This window comes from Culex pipiens, chromosome 1, assembly GCF_016801865.2.
Source record: "Culex pipiens pallens isolate TS chromosome 1, TS_CPP_V2, whole genome shotgun sequence".
Classification (NCBI taxonomy): domain Eukaryota; kingdom Metazoa; phylum Arthropoda; class Insecta; order Diptera; family Culicidae; genus Culex; species Culex pipiens.
In genome coordinates this window covers 40110937-40132614 of record NC_068937.1, presented here as the reverse complement: position 1 = coordinate 40132614, position 21678 = coordinate 40110937, and the positions used below count along the sequence as shown (strand labels likewise).

General features: G+C 38.6%; 2 protein-coding genes across 2 annotated transcripts in view; both read right to left on the bottom strand.

Moving 5' to 3' along the window:
• Positions 1 to 19083, bottom strand: part of LOC120424588 (protein single-minded) — a 92735-nt gene extending 73652 nt beyond the window's left edge. The window contains exon 1 of the mRNA XM_052709212.1: positions 18965 to 19083. The gene's annotated coding sequence lies outside the window, so the exon portion shown is untranslated. The remainder of the gene's footprint in view (positions 1 to 18964) is intronic.
• Positions 18946 to 21667, bottom strand: LOC120432648 (zinc finger protein 143-like). Its single transcript, XM_039572723.2, has 5 exons — positions 21482 to 21667; positions 20295 to 21415; positions 19928 to 20231; positions 19298 to 19552; positions 18946 to 19232 (listed from the first exon to the last, which is right to left on the bottom strand). Exons 1-5 carry the CDS (start codon positions 21527 to 21529, stop codon positions 18969 to 18971), a joined length of 1992 nt encoding a protein of 663 aa, XP_039428657.1. The 5' UTR covers positions 21530 to 21667; the 3' UTR covers positions 18946 to 18968.
• Positions 21668 to 21678: the final 11 nt, after the last annotated feature.

The following is a 21678-nucleotide window of genomic DNA, read 5'->3' as shown; positions in this document are numbered from 1 at the left end:
GTGCACGAATTCATGCATAAAAATTCACGATTTCATGAATTTTATGCATGAAATCATGAATTTTTATTCACGATGTATATTTTTTCGACCGTAATCATGAATTTTTATTCATAAAATCGTGAATATTTTTCACGACTACATGCATCTATTTCATGAAATCATGAACATTATTCACGTTTACGAGTGAAATCGGCCATGGAAAGTCATGCATATTTATTCACGATTCCTGGATAATTCGTGCCCAATATGCATAGTTCAAAAATTCGTAAAGCAAAAATCGCGTTATTCACGATTTCATGGTACGATTTGCATGATTTCCGGAACACTTTTTTTTCCGTGTGAGCAGAAACCAGTTCTATCCAGGTGCCATAATAAAATGCAAACCAACAATTATTGAGAGAGGGAGAGGCCACACCCTTCGAGAATTCGCTCATTTCTGTGATTGGTTGCTATAAAAGTCGTTCGTTCAAACGAATGAGAGAGAATTTGGGAGAGCGAGAGATGAAAAAAGCCGTAATCCTACGTCAAACTGACAATTTGCTACTGTAACCGAATGAGAGGGAGAGAAAGGGAAAAGAAAAAAATGGCGACTGTTGCGCTTGTTTTGAGATGTTTTGAAGAGAAGGGGTGCAAAGTTCTCTCACTCATTTTTGGTTAACTTCCGTCGAGGGTGAATTATTCTACGTCCCGGATTAGAAGAGGAGGGTAGAGATTCCAGGTGTGGCACGCCGAGTGGAAACCGTTAAGAGGTGAAATATGGAATCGATTAAGCAGGGAGTTTCAATGTCAATATTTTTTTTCCGTTCACCTTTGTAACGACTTTTTTTGTCTCGTTAGGTACAACAAAATGGACAGACATCCGGTTGGGGCAGCGGAAGTGATGCAGATGGAAGACAGCGCGGGGATTGAGCAAACATCGTTACCGGTGACGATGAAGCGCATCGAATTAAACGAATAAATTTTGCACGAAGTGTGTTTGCCTGGTGCGGTTCTATGTAAATCTTGGTTATTTTTACTCACCCATAAAAATGATTTAAACTGCAAAATGAACCAAAATGAGATGTTTTCAATTAAGATAACAGAGCATAAAATATAATGTTCCATCCCTTTTTAATTTGAACATATTGTTCGAAAAAGACTACCTTTAACTTATTTGAGAAAAAGAAACTAATGGTTAAAAACCGCAAATGTTAATATTTTAAAATGTTGTCATAACATTTGACAATAACCAAGTTCTGGAAAATATTTAACATAGTTTTAATAAGAGTTCTTTTTTTTTTAATATAAATATAGACCATTTAAGATTAAAAAAACCGAAAAAAATACTGAAAATACTGTTTTTTCGTAAGTAGGTCGGATACCGATTCAAAATAGGCTTTGTTTACCATTGGCTCTTACGGCTTTTTGAAAACTTATCCGAGATATGTTTTAGATTACTTTTGGCAACTTTTGAGCCATAAAAAAATTCTGAACTTTTCAAAAAAATATTTTTAGAAATGGTCACTCATAGTCACTATTTAAAAAAAAAATACGAAAAAGTGCAATTATTTCACTAAAATCAAACTTTTGTGGCTATATCTTGAAAACAGAGCCCTTTATCAAAAAATCTGTAAAGTACTTTTCGATTGGAAATTCAATTTTACATTAAAAACGTTACTTAATCCACCTTTAGGTGGTTGGTGCCTTCCTCACATTCATAAAGTGATACACTACACATCGTATAAATAACACTTATTTTTATCAAAATACCTGAGATCAGGCCTCAAAAAAAGTGTAAAGAAAACATAAAGTACTTATAACTTTTGATAGGGTTGTCAGATCTTTAATCTTTTGGGCTCATTGGAAAAGTCTTTTGATTACCTATCCAACGATGGGTCGCATAATAGATCCGGACAACTTTTTCATCAAAATATTTGAGATTCGGCCTCAAAAAAGTGTATAAATAACACTTAAGTGCTCATAACTTTTGATGGGGTTGTCAGATCTTCAATCTTTTGGACGCGTTGGAAAGATCTTTCAAATACCTTTCTAACAATATATCGCATGACGGGGTTTCTTACAAAAACCACCCTTTTTACAATCTTTCAAAGTTTAGCTAAAACCGTTTTTTAGCATAACTTTTGAAGTACTTTTCTAAACTTCATAATATAAACTAGGGTCTTGTGGGACGCCAAGACTGATCGAATGAGACCAAAACAGTCTAAATCGGTTCAGCCAGTCCGGAGGTAATCGAGTGCATATTTTTGGGTGCACGCACAGACATTTGTTCAGAATTTGATTCTGAGTAGAGCGTCCAATTTCCCGGGGTTACAAATTTCCCGGGAAACGGGAAATTTTCAGCCAATTTCCCGGGAAATCCCTGGAATTTCCGGGAAATTTTTAATTTATATAAAATTGTTATGATCTTGGTTTTAATTAATATTATGCAGCAAAATTGTATAGGACATCAACATTAATGGTTTAAATAAGTGTGAAGATCAATTAACAGCTTGACTGCATGTAAAAAATCATTCAACTACAAGAAAATATATTTTGGTATTTTTTGGTGAGAAATTATTGATTGAGAAATATTGAAATGAGAAAAAAAAAACATACAGAAATTATGTTTTTCATGACAAATAATATTTGTCAAATACTGGTTTCAGCTCTTTAACAAATGGTTAAGCTTTTGAGTGTTGGTTTTACTCCAAACAACCCAATGTTTTCAAATATTTGAAGCAAGCTTTGAATATATTTTTGCATTTTTTGAGAACAAACAATAGAAAGTAATTTTTCAATGATTTATTTTGTATTATTATGCAACATGATTCGAATTATACGATAAATTAACATCATTCCACAAAAAGTCTTCTATTTTTCACATATAACCCTCTAGCACCTGTAGTTGCACCAGTGCTCCATAATTCTTTTACTTCAAATTGTAATTTCTTTAGTACTAGGTATTCAACCAATTGATTTTTTTTTTGCACAAATTCGATGTTCATCTCATTTGATCATGGTAACCAAAAAGGTATAAAGATCAATTCCAGCCCAAAACGGGATTGTTTTTTGGTACTTTTTTCTCGACCCTCTCCGATTTCAATGAAACTTTGTAGACATGTTATCCTACGCTTATATAAGCCATTTTTGTGTATATGGAGCCAGTTACACTCGATAATGACATTTGAGAAGGGCATAAGTGTTTTAAATATTTTTGTATTTCGTAATTTAAATATTGCTGTATCTCGAAGCCGTTGCATCGTATCAAAAAGTGGTCAAAGACAAACTTGTAGGAAATTTGACGGGCTTTTCGAAAAAATACACTGGAAGAAAAAACCACTCCACTTTTATGATTTTTTGATTTTTAAGTTTAAAAGTCAAATTTGAAGGTGAGCCCACGATTTTTTTTCGTTCAAAATTTTTGTGAAAATAGCCTAAAATGTTACAAAAAGACTCACGAAAAATGCAGGATTGAGCAACATACCTAAAAAAATACAAAAGTTATTTACTGAAACTGTTTTTTTCAAAAGTGCTCTAAACATCAAAATTTTCAAAAAGCGATAGTGGGAATCGATTCTCCCGACAATTTTACATAAAAGTCTCCATATTGACCATTGTCCTAAGTCCAATCCTTGTGATGTTAGAGCGGTTTTAAAAATAAAAATGTTGAAAAAATAGGTTTTTTGGTGGTTTTTGCCAATTTCTATATGACAGACTTGATTTCTCACTCTCGAAAATATTTTTACCGGAAAGCTCGTCCAATTTCCCATAAGTTTGTCTTTGACCACATTTCAATTGGATGTATGGGCTTACAGATATAAGCTAATTTACTATCCAGGTTACTATACTACACTGAAAAAATATTATATTTTCAGTTATGAGCAATGTAATTAGCTTATATCTTTAAGCCCATACATCCAATTGAAATGTGGTCAGAGACAAACTTATGGGAAATTGGACGAGCTTTCCGGTAAAAATATTTTCGAGACTGAAAAATCAAGTCTGCCATAAAGAAATTGGCAAAAACCACCAAAAAACCTATTTTTTCAACATTTTTATTTTTAAAACCGCTGTAACTTCACAAGGATTGGACTTAGGACAATGGTCAATATGGAGACTTTTATGTAAAATTGTCTGGAGAATCGATTCCCACTATCGGTTTTTGAAAATTTTGATGTTTAGAGCACTTTTGAAAAGAACAGTTTCAGTAAATGATTTTTAATTTTTTTATGTATTTTGCTCCATCTTGCATTTTTCGTGAGTCTTTTTGTAACATTTTAGGCTATTTTCACAAAAATTTTGAACGAAAAAAATCGTGGGCTCACCTTCAAATTTGACTTTTAAACTTAGAAATCAAAAAATCTCATAAAAGTGGAGTGTTTTTTTCTTCCAGTGTATTTTTTTCGAAAAGCCCGTCAAATTTCCTACAAGTTTGTCTTTGACCACTTTTTGATACGATGCAACGGCTTCGAGATACAGCAATATTTAAATTACGAAATGCAAAAATATTTAAAACACTTATGCCCTTCTCAAATGTCATTATCGAGTGTAACTGGCTCCATATACACAAAAATGGCTTATATAAGCGTAGGATAACATGTCTACAAAGTTCCATTCAAATCGGAAAGAGTCGGGTACAACCGATTCCCTATTTGACATGGAATTGCTCTAAAAAAACTCAATTTTAATTTGGAGGTAAGGAGTAAATATTGTTTTGATGAAATAACATCAATCTGTTAAAAGCTTACATAATGGTAATAATTTAATACTCATAAGCAAGATCTTTTCCCAGTTGCTTCAAAAATTAATATTACCAGAAATAATTCTGATATCATAATTTCTGATAATCTGATTAATTTTATATAAACCAAACAATACATTTAATTGAACAAAATCATGTTGAGTTTGTTCATTTATTATTTTTTCAGAGAATTTTCAAAAAATAGTTCCAAAAATTTAAGGAAATTTTTAATTCCGCTTGAATTTCGGGAATTCCCGGGAAATTTACAAATTTCCCGGGAAACGGGAAATATTTTTTTTCGGGAAATCCCGGGAATTCCCGGGAATTTTTTTCCCGGGACGGGAAATTGGACGCTCTAATTCTGAGTCGCCCAAGTAACATTTTTAAACCAACTAGCCACCACCAAGTTTCATTGAGGTTTTATTGTAGCATCTTGATTGCTTAATAGTTTTATTTGGGCATTCACCGCAACCAACAAGCAAGAACCAATTAATAGGTTCTAACAGGGTTTTATGCCTCGGACCTAAAACCGGGTGGAAATAAAAGCCGACTGGCTTTCAATAAGGTTTTATGAAAGTTTTAATAGAGGCTTGAAAACCAAATGGCAATGCCATGCCAAACGGTTTTATCGCATGCTTTGTTAAAACCTAGGGTGTTGTAGCTGTCAAGTGCCATTAGGCATGTAAAAAGCTCACTTAAACCCATAAGCTCCTAAAAGAGCATTTATCGCGGCCAAATAGCAGTGCATAAATATGGCGCTAAACGCGTGCTCTGATTGAATATGATTGACCGCCATCTTGAATGAAAAAATGAAAAACTGAAAAATTTTAATTAAATTTGATGAAAACACACATTTATGCTGAATTTCTGGTATGATTAATATAGCGATAGATGTTTAAAAATATTTTGAACATTTTTTTCAAAGAATTGCAATAAAATATTTTTCAACATTAAACAGTATGATTACAAAATATTGATTTTTGATGAAGCGAGTTGAATTTTTTGGCTCTATCTCCCCTACATTTATCAATAAAATTTCAACCGCAGCTGAATTTGAGCCATCAATTGCGAGAAATAAGCTTTCAAATTATTTGGATTACCTCTAATATCTATTATTTATCATCGCCATTTTTGACAACCATCTCCATAATTTCATTTGGCAAGACGAAGACTTATTTTTGCCAAAATAAAACCTATTTGGCATAAGACGTTTGAAGACGTATGAAATGTCATTTTTCCATAACTCCTGACTAGGTTTTAACAAAGGTTTTATCAAGGCTTTGAGGATGTTGTTAGGATTCAGTTGTAAAGCCTTGAACTCCTATGTAGGTTTTATAAATAGGCCGTAACAACCTTTTGCGGAGGTCCTTTTGGGTTTTAAGTGGGGTTTATCAAGGTTCTGGGGAGTTTGTTACGACTAAGGGGTTTAAATGTTGGTTTTGGCTGATAGGTTTTATAGCGGTTGTGACAGCTTTGATAAAGCCTAAAATGTTACTTGGGCGATAGGTATAACGTCATGATTCGAATTCCCGGACGCTTCGAAACCCGGACACTTCATCTTGTTTTATCAATTATTTAGATATAAGTTCGCATTATGAATGTAAAAACTGTGTCATTTGATGAATTCTAACATCATCATTTCATTTAAAGTCTGTTTGAACGCTGTAGTTAATGCAAAAGCAATTAAATACAATAAAATTATAAGTTTACCAAAAATGCGAAACATTTCACTTGAAATATTTCATAGGCGTTCGAAGCACCGGGAAGGCAAAGCAGAAATTTTTGGTTTCGATTTCCTTAAATTCTGGCAAATTGTAATATAAACTATCGATTGTTTTGATGTTAACAGCTTATTTGAGACCTAAAGAATGCCATTCACTAACATTTCAGTCCAAATTTGTGCGATTCATAAGTAAAATCGAGTGTCCGGAATTCGAAGCAAAAGTGTCCGGATTTCGAATCAGCTTTTATCAGTGTCCGGGATTCGAAGCACAGCAAGTCATTTTAATTTTAAATTTCTGATGAAAAATTGTTAGAAAAGACAAAATTTGCGTGCATTTTCTTGAAACTAACTGTTTATGCTACATCCTTATGATATTTCTAGATTTCCAATTTATTACATGATGTTTTGCCAGCTATAACAAAAATGATATGCTACTAAGTGTCCGGATTTCGAATCATGACCGTGAAGGTGGGTCTAGGAGGTCGAATAAAGAAGTTCATTTTTCGAGTGATTTTATAACCTTTCCTCATTGAGGTGAGGAAGGCAAAAATTACGTCAAATTTGTTTTTGCATAAAATATCGATTTTTTCCAAAAAATGCTATTTTTTTTAATCATAACTCGGCGGCAGATTTTTTGGTCATGTTTCTCTATGGCTCAAAAGTTGCAGATTTTTGTCCTCTAAAACATATAAAAAAATCTCGAAAATAAACAAATACGTATTTTGGGAAATTGACTTTTTGTGGAAAAAAAGTTGATAAAAAATCCGCATTTTTTTTTCGTGTACCTTCGTCAAAATAAGTACTTAATATTACACACAGCATGTACAATTTTTGAAAACACAAAAAAAAAGTTGCAACCGACGGGATTCAAACCCAGCAACAACAGTAAGGACTGGCGCCTTAACCCGACCATCAGAGCGATGAAAAATAAAAAAGGATAAACGTATATATGAGCTTGACATTTTGGTCGAGTAGGCTTCCCATAGGGGGATGGCGTCACTATTTTTAGACCACGTTTTCCACCTTTTCACCATCGAAACCGACTACTTTATCGACTTCATTTTGCTGGGCGAGATAGGATGCTGTCTATTTTTAGCCGATGACTCAGCACTTTTCCACTCTTGCACTTACAAAAACCAGATGGCAGCACGACGTAACGCCACGTCCCTATACTGATGGGCTACATATTTCAAGGTGTAGGTAATATTACATGGAATTGCATAAAATAATGCATTATTTATTTTACACCCAGGCCTTTTACACGCAGCTGGATTACTACTTTTTTAGCTGTGTTGGTCATAGGGAAGGTCCCCACAAAGTTTGGGCCAAATCAAAAAATACAAAAAATAAAAATGGTCGAAATCGGCCGATTTTGTAGAGAGTTGCTCATTAGGTCCTGTAGAAATGTTATGCAAAGTTAACAAGACCTAAACTGATCTGATTGTTTCAATCGTTTCTTCGAAAAGCAAAAAAAAACTTGCGAAATAAGCTATAGTCATTTTTGTGTGGACAGCTGTCAAAATTTTTCCTAGACTTGTATGAACGAATACACAAAAAGGTCCAATAAACAAAATTTTCATTTTGTTGCTTTTTGTGTGTTTTTGAATACCTCATACTCGGGGGGTTTAAAAAAAACAAAAAAAAAGTTTATATAAAAACCATTTCTGATCACTTCTTTTCATTTTAATTGAAAAAAAATGACAGGACAACATTTTTTTATGGATCAACTATGGTCCCTTTGGAACGACGAACCTTTTCTGTCAAGAAGGAACGCAAAGTTATTTTTTTAAATTGTTTTAAAAATCAATTTTGAATCCTTTGCACTCGTACATTCAGCCGTGTCTATCAGTCTGTGTACTGGTGTGTATGTGTGTGACCAAAGTTATCACTCCCATTCACATCAACCAACCAGGGCCCTGCAGGGCTTTAAATTTTCAGCCTAATGTTATTGTTTATTTCCAAATCTTCAACCCAACTACCTTCAGAGGTGTTTGTCCCTACCCAACTGAAGCACAAATCCGTGCCAGGACGTCGTTCATTGTTTTTCCAACCAGGATTATGACACAATTCCGTTCCGAGTTTTCCCCGTGAATTTTGTTTCCCACACTTCAGTTCCGTTTCGTTGCCCAAACTTGCCTAATTGATTCAAGCACGCTTCAGTTCAAGTGTTTTGATTGGCTTTCAAACTATTTCCGTTTACTGGTTTTATTTTTGTTTGGCGAGGGGTCGACAATTGCATTCATATTTCCTCTACCAAGGGTTCGTTGTTTTTAACTATTCTTGAAAAAAGGAAATAAAAAACTACAAATCCTGCTGAATACGTACGCAATTCTCTGGTATACAGGAGTCAATTACCCTCACAAAAGGCGTCGACTGATTCGCTTCATTCATGATGTCCCTTTCCCCTTTTTTTATTATTCTTCATGGTACACGACACGCATCACCCCGCTGAAGAAAAAACGGCGCCACGTGGCCCGTTCCAGGTTTCTAATGAACCCGAACTGCGGCGTTCCAGCAGTGCAGTGCAGTCATTTTCACACACACACAGGCAGGTGCCCGCTGGGGTGGGGCCACGTGTGACTTCACGCTGGACAGCTCCGGGGACCGAAATAATTGGGGACACATTTTTATTTTTGAGAAACTCACATTTGTCAGCGTTTTATTATTGTATGTAATTTGGGGTGCAGCAACAATAAGGAGAGAAAAAAATGGATTGCACAAGAATGGAAAAGAGCTCTTGACTTTGATATTCTTGGGTTTAAAATGTATGGCATTGTTTTGAACCGATCCAACCAAAAAGAATTAATTTAAAAAAAAGTGTAAATGAAAGAAAAGCTTCTTTCTTCTTTGTTATGACTAATGTGTACTGACTGAGGTTTAATAAACACACACAAAAAAAATCATTTCAACACTACGGGTTTTGTTAAATAGGAAGTTATCTGTTGTTTAAGAGATTGCAACATGCTTATGAGCCCTTCTCAAATGTTACTCCAAAGCTTTAATTATGACTCAAGTATTTTGTGATGCTTCTTGTTCCATTATTTGGAAATTGGGTTTGAAATTTGAAACAAAGTTTTTTGTTTACTTTTCGAGACTGGAGATTTTCTTGTCAGCTCAAAATGTTAAAAATTGGTCAGAGTAAAGTGCGTAAAGACGGCAACACTGAGGGGAAAATTGATTTTATTGAAAAAAATGTGCAGTTTTGAATCGTTACTATCTTTACAAAGGTTGTTGCAAATGAAAAGGGGCAATTTTTTGCAAGGTTGAAAATTAGGATGTTACAAAAAATTAACTTTTCGGGATTGTTTTTGTTTCAATAGAGTTGTAAAAATGTCAAAAACTCAGTTCTCAGTGACGACAATTAAAATTAAATTGTTCGCTCTACAGCATTGCCTTGACGTTCTCGATTGCAAGATTCCTACTCGAAACTAAGTGTCCGAAAGCTTGAGATTGTTGACGGCAATAGGGGGATGGCGTCGCTATTTTTAGACCACGTTTTCCACTTTTTCTCATCGAAACCGACTACTTTATCGACTCAATTTTGCTGGGCGAGATAGGACGCCGTCTATTTTTAGACGATGACTCAGCACTTTTCCACTCTTGCACCTCAAAAAACCAGGTGGCAGCACGATGTAACGCCACGTCCCTATTGTAAACGTATTTTTACACCTAAGCTTCCATCCACCCCGGGATTTGAACTGACAACTTTTGGATTGTTAGTCCAACTGCCTACCAGCGACTCCACCGAGACAGGACCCAGGAAGACGACCTGGGCTGAGCTAACGACCTAACCACCGGGACCTTCTGGGATCAATCCCAGGCCGACCGGGTGAGAGGCAACCACGCTTACTCCTACACCACCGGTCTCGGCAAGCGACCTTAAAACTGATGCCCCAAAATCACTGGTCTTCTTTCCGTCCTGATACTCTCAGCGCCGATTAAACTAGGGTATTTTAACCATTAGTGGACCCCCTAGTAGAGCCGAAGCACATTTTTCACAAATTTTCAATATTTTGAGCACTTTTTCATAACCCTTTGTACAAAATAATCTGGAATCTGGAGTGTTTTGAACAATTTTGAGTATTTGTTTCATCAGTTTTTTGTTTTTGAGCAGAAAAATAGCCATTTGAAAAAAAGTTTTTTTTGCCTGTTATGGACCCCCTTTTCCTATAGTGGACCCAGGTCCATAATCCGATTGTGGACCCGGGTCCACTATAGGCAAACTGTTATTTTTATACCAAATTTAACCGATATTTGATGTTTTGATGGATGGTGTAGGTCTAATCATAGATATAATGAATAAAAGTTGGATTTTGCTCACTTTTCATCATGAACAAATATGTTTTGTTAACAAATTTGGCTTTAAACAACAAAAAAACCTAACAGACATTTAAACACATTTATTTCCAAAAAAGATCCGAGAAAACGTTTCAAAAACCACTGTAATCATACAAATAATTTAAAAAAATAATTTTGATGCAATTTTTTCCACATTAATTACATAAATGATTGACCGAAACTAAACAATAGTTTTGTTAGCAGTTGCTGATAAAACCACACATGTTTATTTAAAAATAATGTTTTGTTATTGATTTATTATTATAAAATATCATTTCAAACTGCAACTATGATGCTTTAGTTAAGTACCATTAACTAAAGTTTTGATTAATTACAAATTCTTTCGGCTTCAGCATATTGGTACTTTTAACATAAAAACAGCTATATTTATACTCATAATTGAAAAAATATGCGTTGAAGTTGATTACAACAAGCATTCATTGTATGTTTAAGAGAAACTTTTGCTTAAATACACAGTTTTCTTTATTTTTGTAAGTTAAATTAACAGGGGTCCACTTTTGGAAAAGTTTGGATTTTCGTTGTCCTATATTGGACCCCCCTAATTTTTGCTCGAAAATGAGCAATTCTCCGCTTTATTTTAATAAAGTTTCTTAAACTTACATTATTTCGACCTGCTGAAGTTGAATAATCAGTCAAAAAATGATTGGATAGTTAATTCAATCATAAAATATAAATGCAGTTTTGTTGTGAAAATGCTAGTGGCCATGGCTGATTTCAGATGCCGAACTCAAAACACTTATTTTGGCTGAAAGGACACGTCAATGTCAGCCAACATTGTTTTAAATGATGCCGAACATGCCAAATAAAAGATTTGTAGACAAAAACACGCTTGAAATTGTGATTTTATTGAATTTTCCATCAAAAACCCTTCAGAGGGTCCACTATAGGAGAGGGGTCCACTAATGGATAACGTACCCTAATTTAGTTTAACGGGACGTAAGAGTGATCGCTTCCAAATCGTGCTTTTTGCGAAGTGAAATTTTGCCAATGCCTTCGGATAATCAAGTCATAATACTGGCAAGACGAACTACACGCTGGGGAACAGGAAAAAATATATAGGGGAAATATGCCCATTTTAAGCCTAATAAGCGGTCGTGTTTGAATGAAGCTGGATAATCGGGATTGTTCCTTGAAATTCACTAAAACCAAGTACACCAACGAATAGAGCAACTTTTTGTGAACATTTCTGTTTATTTTCATTTTTATTAAAGGTTATGCTTTTCCTTTTACAAGCATTTAAAAAAATATTTCAAAAATGCATTCTAATCAGTCGAGTGCATTGGGCCAGCCCATTTTTCTATTTTCAGCTTAGTTCTTTTTTTCTTCCAGCGCACTTTTGGGTCTATTTAGTGCTGCCAAAATTGATAAAATTTTAAGCGAACACTCACGAAAAGTAGCATTTATAGCGAAAGTTTCCTGGCAGCACTTGCTCACTCCAACAGGCGCTGCACCAGCATGTTGGTGGTGTTGGTGGCCACTAGGCCGTCCCAAAAAAAAATGAAAAGTTGTCAAATCTTTGGTGCTCACCCCTAGAATGCTAGATTAGGATGTCAGGAACAATGTTTTCATACAACAAAAAATTTCCAAAAATGGTTTACAACTCGCGCGCGGAGCTTGAATGAAAAAAGTGCATGTTGGGACGGTGTGTATTTTATGGACACGTCCTTATTGTGTACATTCTGAAGAACAATACGAATGTGAACCTTTATGACAAATAAAGATCTGACGATCACTCTCTTCTTCATCCAGCCACCGTCCTAGACGGTTGGTCTGAAGTGTAGTGCAAGCTATTGTTTTATTTCTGCTACTATCCGTTGGTCATCTGGGAACCTGCAATCAATCAACACAACGTACTATGGGTCCTACTGCTTTGCGCGATCAGTGCATTTGTCGAGTATTTTTCAGAAATGCGAGTCATACTAAAATCATTCAAATTTGGTTGCCTTGGGCTTCAAGTTATAGTTTAATGTCCCCTGAACAAATTCCTGTATACACAGAAAAAAAAGTTGAATTTTGGAATGTTGAAAATTTGGTAGGTTGAATATGACCTCTTTATTTGTGTAATATTACATAAAAAATGTGTAAAAATGTGAACCTGATGAATATTCATCAAAAACTGATGAAAATTCATCATTTTCTTGGGTAAAATTTATCATTTATTTTGCCACAAAATCTGTCACCATTTCCTGATGAATATAACCATTATTTTTTTTCTGTGTAGACATAGTCCATAAAAGCTTGTGTTTGGGCATGGCAGGGCGTTTTGGGCGTTTTAGGGAGAAAAAATTGTATTTTTTAGCCAAAAAAAATGATATTTTCTCACAATGTGACGTAAACGACATGTTTATAAGTACTGCTCTGTGCTCTTCTCGATATGAACAAATAAAGCTCTAATGTTTGTTTTGTTTTTATTTGACAGAAAAAGCCAGCAAATTGCTGACTGAAAAAACTGTTTCTTTTCAATGTGCAATACAATTTAAGTAGATTACATGTCATTGGGTAACTTTTTTTGAAAAAAGGTGCAGTGGTAATCCTACAGGCATAACCATCATGACGAAGAACTTCGGACCCAAAAGTAAATGAAATTTTTAGAGTTTTTAATATTTGCGTTTCTTGGCCACAAAATCAATGAAGAAATAGTTATTTCGTAAGATCTATTTATTTTTGCTCAAAGATGGTCTCGTGGTATTTTGACGTTTGATAATAATTAAAACTTTCAAACGCTTCTTCAGCTAAGGGACCATCCATAAACCACGTGGACACTTTTTTGGGAATCTGTTACCCCCCCCCCCCCTCGTGGACAATTGTCCATACAAAAAAAACTTTTTTGTATGGATCGTGGACAATCGCCATACCCCCCCCCCCCCCTTAAAGTGTCCACGTGGTTTATGGATGGTCCCTAATCGTAATAGCAAAATTTTCGAGCCAGTTTATATGAAATCATTTCATCAATTCTCTGTTAAACTTTCGACATTGAACAATTTTCAAAAAATATTTTGCAAGCAATAAAATTTATTACAAAGAGTCATTCTGAACCATGTGTTAAAGACACAACACAACCCTAGAGCTTGATACCCATACTGCCCCAACTCTTATGGTTCTGCAAATGTCCCCTTATCGGAACATCTCCGGGGCCTCCGGCCACTCCAGGTGGTGGCCATTACTGCCAAAATGTCAAATTTCATGTCCAGTATCAAAATCCCTAAAGTTTGATACCATATTGCCCCAACTCTTATGGTTCCGCCAAATGTCCTCTTATCGGAACATCCCCGGGGCCTCCGGCCACTCCAGGTGATTGCCAGTTCCAATAATCAACTCCCGCTCAGGCCGGCTGGCATGTCTTGACGTGTCCATGCCTCCAGGCCATCTGCTCTAGGGTCTCCAAGCCATCTTCTCCCGGGCCTCCAAGCCGTCTGCTACCGGGCCTCCAGGCCATCTGCTCCTGATGTTGACTCGTCGACGTCCAGCAACAGAATGAATTTTCGGGACCGACCGAGCCGCGTTTTGTTAATTTAGATCGGGGACGTATGCCCCGCCTTTTTGCACCCATTCTCCTACATCTCCTTATTCGCTTTTTGCCGCGTCGACGATCCGAAAATTATGAGGTAGAGTGGGGGTGATTTTAGATACATCAATCTCACGTCTCTCGATTGACTGATTGGGAAACGTTTGTTCAACCAACCAGCGTGCGCTAAGAAGAGGGGAAATTTTCCGAGAGGGGAAGGTGAAACCAAAGCGTTTCATTTCGCGAAATTTTGGATTGCTACCCTGTATAGAGCCCTAAGACGAAGTTCTTCGTCAAAATAAGTTTTTTATAAATGAACTTGTTTCATTCGAATTTACATACATAAAAAAATCACGTTCACAGCTTGGAGATATGAAAAAAATAATTTTGATTTATGATTATTTGTCGTTTACGTCACATTGTGAGAAAATCTAATGTTTTTTCATGAAATGTTATTAACAAATATCGTTTTTGAGCGAGCAAAATAAAAATTTCCAAAATATATGCCTTCCCGTTTGTTATCATAGTAGCCAATGTTTTATGCCAAAAGCGCTTAAATACCAAGAATTTTGAAAATTCGACACTTTTTGTTCACTAAAATGCAAATATCTCGGCTTTGCGTGGACATAAATTGAATGTTACAAAAAGCAAAATGATCTCCGTAAAATTTCCTATAAGCTGAGTGCATTAGTTTTGGTTGCAAAAATGTTTGGCTCGTTTTGGGGAGAGATTTTTTTTAATTTTTTGGCTAAAAATACAATTTTTTCTTCCTAAAACGCCCTGCCATGCAAAACACAAGCTTTTATGGACTATGTCTGTACAGAAATTTGTTCAGGGGACATTAAACTATAACTTGAACGAGGTTTTGTGAAAAACATGAGAAAAAATACATAAAAACATCATTTCGATCAAATTCGAATAAAATTTGCTGTGAAATGATACAGGAGTTTATGATAAACTAAAATAACTGTTATTTTGGGAGAATCCACATTGCTTCAGTTTTACCTTCTTAAATCATGGACCATTCCCTGACCGGATGTTTGTGTGTGGTCCAATCCAATACCCGCTAACCGGTAGCGATATTATGGGAAAGTATACTTTGTATCAGGCTTTGTATATGCCGAATGCTGATACAACTTATCACAGTCCCGGGTATTAGGTGGTGATAGCCCTCGCGCTGCTTCCAACGACCCGTTTCAGAATAACAGAGCTCCTATTGTTCGGCCCCGCCGAAACATAGAAGCAAGCATCTGAAGGAAACTCAATCTATATTTAGACTTCCAATCCCGTTAGGCAAATCAGGGATCAGCGCGTATTTAATATGAGAAGATATTGCGCCTTGCAGCAATTTTTAGAGTTTTGTGTCAATCGTGCTAGGCCTAGATTTTTTCATCACACTGCTTTGCATGTCCGAAACACTTTCTCTGGGCTGGACGAGCTTTCTGTACTTCCAAAAATAAATAAATAAACAGCCTGCCATAGCAACGGATATCTTCGTCATCATTGTGAAGAAAAATCACTGTGATGAAAAAATACTGTGATGAAAATAATTGCGCAAGACTCCAGTAAAGTGCAAAATGTGCAATAACATGTTTCAACACTACACTACACTGCTTGAGTGTAAACCTTCTGATGACCGACTGGTGTGAGTTCGAATCCCACCTGATTCATTTTCGTTTTTGTTCATATTCAAAGTTCAAATTCCTGATTCCAAATTTCAAAGGTACCGGCCGGGATTAGATCCCTGAACCTTCTGCTTATGAGGCAGAAGCCGTAACTATTAAGCCACGGAGCCGGTTCATTCCCGTTAATTTCGCCACTCCGTTCAAAAATAAACCCAAAAGTATTCTTCCCTAGCTCCTCCTGTACTTGTCCACTTCAGCCAAGCCCTTTAGACCTGCCTTTGTCGCCCTGTACAAATGATGGTTCATGTCTGGTCCGGATCGCGGAGTGGAATCTTCTGCGGAACGCCGTACGAAAGAGGAAACCATAATGCAATGTTTCTGGTGCAGCAACTGTTTAAGAGGCAGTATTTGTAGATTCTGCTCGGTTTGTTCTAGAGGTCGTATCGAGTTGCTCCGATTTGGATGAAACTTTCAGCGTTTGTTTGTCTATGCATGAGATGAACTCATGCCAAATATGAGCCCTCTACGACAAAGGGAAGTGGGGTAAAACGGGCATTGAAGTTTGAGGTCCAAAACACATGAAAATTCTTAAAATTGCTCGCATTTCCGTAAAACTTCATCAATTCCAACTCTCTTAGATGCATTCGAAAGGTCTTTTGAAGCCCTTCAAAATGTGCTATAGACATCCAGGATTGGTTTGACTTTTTCTCATAGCTTTTGCAAATTACTGTTAAAAATTGATTTTTTTAAAACCTTAATAACTTTTGGCAAAAGCCTCCAACACCCATACTCCCATAGGTCAAAAGTTAGGGAATTTCATGGACTATAAGCCTACGGTATTAACTTTTTGGCCAATCGCAGTTTTTCTCATAGTTTTTCGATTTTTCTAGAACAAACATTTTACAACGTTAGTTTTTGCTCTGTAGGCCTCCATAGCGGCAGTTTTTGGTCTCAATTTTGACATATTCGGAATCCTCAGAACATTTTACATTAGATTGAAGTGTTGGAATTTTGAATTGGATTGGAAAAAATGCCATTTAGAATTAATTAAAATATTATTTAGAATTTTGTCGGATTAGGGGTAAACAAGTTTTCGCCTACTTGATACAGCATTTGACGTATTGATCATAGGGTAAATAAGATCTATTTCTTTTTTCAAAAATGTTTTATTTAATTATTTTTTAAATCAAAATTACAACTCCAATACTTCTAACTTACTTGAAATTGACCGAGGATTCCGAATATGACAAAATTGAGACCAAAAAGTGCCGTCTTCTTGGCCTACAGAGCAAAAACTAACGTTGTAAAATGTTTGTTCTAGAAAAATCGAAAAACTATGAGAAAAACTGCGATTGGCCAAAAAGTTAATACCGTAGGCTTATAGTCCATGAAATTCCCTAACTTTTGACCTATGGGAGTATGGGTGTTGGAGGCTGTTGCCAAAAGTTATTAAGGTTTTAAAAAAATCAATTTTTAACAGTAATTTGCAAAAGCTATGAGAAAAAGTCAAAACAATCCGGGATGTCTATAGCACATTTTGAAGGGCTTCAAAAGACCTTTCGAATGCATCTAAGAGAGTAGGAATTGATGAAGTTTTACGGAAATGCGAGCAATTTTAAGAATTTTCATGTGTTTTGGACCTTAAACTTCAATGCCCGTTTTACCCCACTTCCCTTTGTCGTAGAGGGCTCATATTTGGCATGAGTTCATCTCATGCATAGATTAACAAACGCTGAAAGTTTCATCCAAATCGGAGCAACTCGATACGACCTGTTTCACATCGGTGAAAAACTCGCTCTTAATTTACATTGTTTAACGCCAGGGATGGTATTTTCTCGTTTCCTCGCCGATGGCGAGGGCTTTTAGATATCGTCCCTCGCTCAAATCATCAAATTTTCGGCGTTCTCCCAAAACTGCATCAAGAGAGCGAAGCGAAAACGACGCCGATGAAATAGCGAGCAACGAACAAACCGATGCGTAAGACGGAAAAAATCTCTCACACAGCCAGTCCCATCTATCAAAAAGCAAGAGAAAGAGCAATCGTGAAATTCTCTCGCCCGTAAGCTCTGTAGAAATGAGTTCATTTGTGTGCGTGAGCTCCAGTGTATGTATACAGCAATTTCGTGTGCGTGTCTCTCCGGTTGGAACGATAGTTCCATCGGAGCCAGCGATAGAGTATTTCTCGTCGATGTGATGGGCTTTCGATATTCGTGATAGCAAGCCGACCATCACTCGGCTGCGAAAGAGAAGAGAATTTTTAAGAGACGAGGAACGCACCGAAATATGCATCAATGATAGTGCGATGGTGATGGTTTACCTACCCTGTTTGACGCCAACTTTGGCAGCATTTTTCCCAATAATTTGTCTGATTTAAAAAAATTAACCTCGAAAAAAAATCCCGGCGCCCATTGTAAATATAGCAGTTTTTCGATCCATTCAAAAACGATCAAATTCAAAAATGTTTTGAATTGTTTATGTACACGCTCTTTAAAAACAATGGAAATTTTAATTGTTTCAGAGAAAAATCAAATAAGTGTCAGAGGTCGCGATGTATCAACATTTGTAGAGCACCATAGCAATGCACAATGCACTGAAGCATCAAAAACGAGAAGGCGGCCAGGCCTACTGCGTAAAGTTTACCGCAGAGATGATTAGTTAAACTGGGTTGAGTTAGAGCATTACAATGTATTTTTAGTTGATTTTTAGAATGTTACTTGGAAGAACTGTCCAAAGAGTCATGTATGTAGATATTTTACGATAGAAATTGTTTGGGGAAGTCACCAACCACATTAAGGTAAGCCTTGGAGCTTGATCTTACCGCTAAATAATTAAATTATGCTGCCTGTGCTTTGGAGACAAGAGGAACCAGTATGAAGGTCATTGGCAAAGAGATCTCAATAAGAACCAAGCAAATCGTTGCAAGTAAGAAACAAGAGTATAAGTGGACGTCCCAAAAGCGGACCCCAAAAACCCCTCGGCTTTCGGCTGCTTCAGACATCACACCAAACAAACATTTCAACACAAAAGATTACCTATCTATTTCTCCGCTCCTCCATCGCCTTCCTTCGTCACCGTCTTGACCGCCTCCCGCTTCAACTGCTCCTGCACGCGCCCCATCATGGACTTTTCCGTCGGAATGGGCGCACCCGGGTGGACCGACTTGAGGTGCTTCTGCAGCCCGTTGTACCAGCCGTACGCCACGTTACACTCCGGACAGTGGAACGGCTTGCTGCCGGTGTGCGTCACCAGGTGCTTCTGGGCCGTTTCCTTCGTGGTGAACGTCTTGTCGCACTGGTCGCACTGGAAGAAGACAACGATGTCATTGGTTATTGGGTTATTGGTGAAGTTTTTTTGAAGCGCGCAACTTTAAATGGTTTTCGCTTTTCGTGCATATTCCGGACGTGTTTGTGCATGTTGCTGGAGATGGTGAACCCTTTGCCGCACTGACGGCACACGTACGGCCTGGCCTGTGGTTGGTGCGACTTGAGGTGGATGGCTAGGGAAGATTTGGTGGTCGTCCGGTACGGGCAGTGCTCGCATGCGATGGGATGACCCTGCGGGTCATGCACATAGCCGTGGGCCTGGATTTGGCTCATCGTGCGGAACGCTTTGCCGCAGACCTGTCGCAAATGAGGGAAGAAGGAGCTTAAGAATCCGAACCCACCTTGTACTTCCGCTCGCCCATGTGCCGCCGCTTGACGTGCTTGCTCAGATTGCTCGACGTGGAAAACGGCAGCTGACACTCGTCGCAGACGTACGGCCGAGCGCCGGTGTGCCGCCTGCTGTGGAGGTTCAGGTCGTTTTGGCTGCGCGCCCTGTACGAGCACTGATCGCACGCATAGTCCCGGATGTTCTGGTGAACCTTCCGGTGGTACACGAGGTTCGTATTTTGCGCGAAACTTTTGTCGCAAATCTGAGAAGAGAGAAGAGGGACTTCGTTACAAACGGCGGCCACCGGGGACAAAAGCGGACTCCCCTCCCACCGATATACCTACATCGCAGACGTAAGGCCGCTCGTTGGTGTGAATCCGTTGGTGAACCTTCAGCGTGGAAGCCGACCGGAACTTTTTCGTACAGTGCGAACACGCAAAGTGGCGTTCCTCTTCATCGTTGTGGCGAGCTTTTTCATGCCGCTTGAGCAGCTCGTACGTACGAAGTACGACGCGACACTTGTCGCACTGGTAAAAGCTCTTGCCTTCCGTTGTCGATTCTGCCGCCGGTTCGACGGATTCCTTCTTATTGTCGGTGGCATCGACAGTGGCAGCTTCGTTGTCGTCGTCCATAATACGAATGCTAAATCTGTTGAAGGGAAAAAAGTTTTAAATCCGCTTTTCAAGCTCAACTGAGCCTTCAAGAACATACCTCGCATGCTCCTCACTAAGTTCGTAAACCGTTTCTTCAGTTTCGACGACTACATATTCATGCTCCATGTCCTCCTCCTCCTCCTCTTCCTCAATCATTTCCTCCTGCTCCAATTGCACCTCAGGTTCCACTTTGGTCCGTATTTCCTCTTCCACCATCGAAGCGTCCTGCACATCCATCCTGGCATCGTCCTCAAAGTTCTCCTCTTCAGCCGTCCCTTGAGCGCTCTCCGTCGAATCGACCGGCACTTCCTCCGCCTGAACCTCGATGGCCTCTTCCACCACCGGTTTGCTGTACTCCGCCAGCAAACTTCGCAGCTCCTCGTCCGTCCGGTCAATCTGCATCTTGAGCGCGTAAGCCGCGTCAACCTGCTCCACGCACCGCCCACACACGTACTTCGGAAGTCGCTCCTCCACGTTGATTCCACTGCCGAAGCAAACGTTGATCTTGTCCGCCAGCGTGGTCCCCACGCCGAGCGCCTCAAACAGATAAACCTTCAAACCCCCAACCTTCAGCACCTCCAAACACGCCCGACAGTGGTTGATGACCAGCTCCAAAGCGTCCACCCCGCACGAACCTTCTCCACCACCATCCACCTCGCCCCGCTCCTGCAAGAAGTCGACGTACCTCTGCTGCAGCGCGCTCAACCCGTCCGGATCTTCCCGCAGCACCCGCTTCGCCTGCTGCCCCCACTCGTCAAACCCCCACCGCCAGTACACCTCCGGTCGCGCCGGAAACTTGAGCGCCCTCATCTCGACCGCAATCGTTGGCCACAGCGTTTCGCTCCCACTTCCCACCACCTCCAAGTGCTGCAGAATCAGCGTAATCTGGGTGAACGTGAGGCGGCTTTCGAGTGCATCCAGCAGCCGCTTGAGCTCGCGGTCCGATGGCCGTTGGAGAGCGGCCGGTTCCGTCTGGGCGACGTGTTGCTTCCACGATTCGAGCAACGCGAGCACTTCCTCGCCGGACTTTGGGGGGGTGCCATCGGACGCGAGCTCGCCGCCGATGAGCTTCAACGTTTGCGGGAAGGAGGCGGGGTCGCGCAGGAAGTTCGGATTGTTGCGGCAGTACTTGAGCAGGGTTTGGGGCCGCTGGGGAGTGTCGAGCTGCTGTTGGTCGGACTGATCGTGGATGGAATTCGCATTACACCAAACAAAATGTTGATAAAATTAGTAAATTAGCGTTACCTTCGTGTCGGGTAAGCTGCTGGGATTTTTATCACAATTTCCAGTCATGTTTCACTGCATTTACAATTAAAATTCTACTTGATTTTAAATTTGCAACTTTAGCATCCAAACCGTCGAAAACACCATCAAACTTTGAGAAGAGGTAAATTGTTGACAAATTAGTTTTGTTTTCTCCTGTCAAATGTACGTTTATTTGA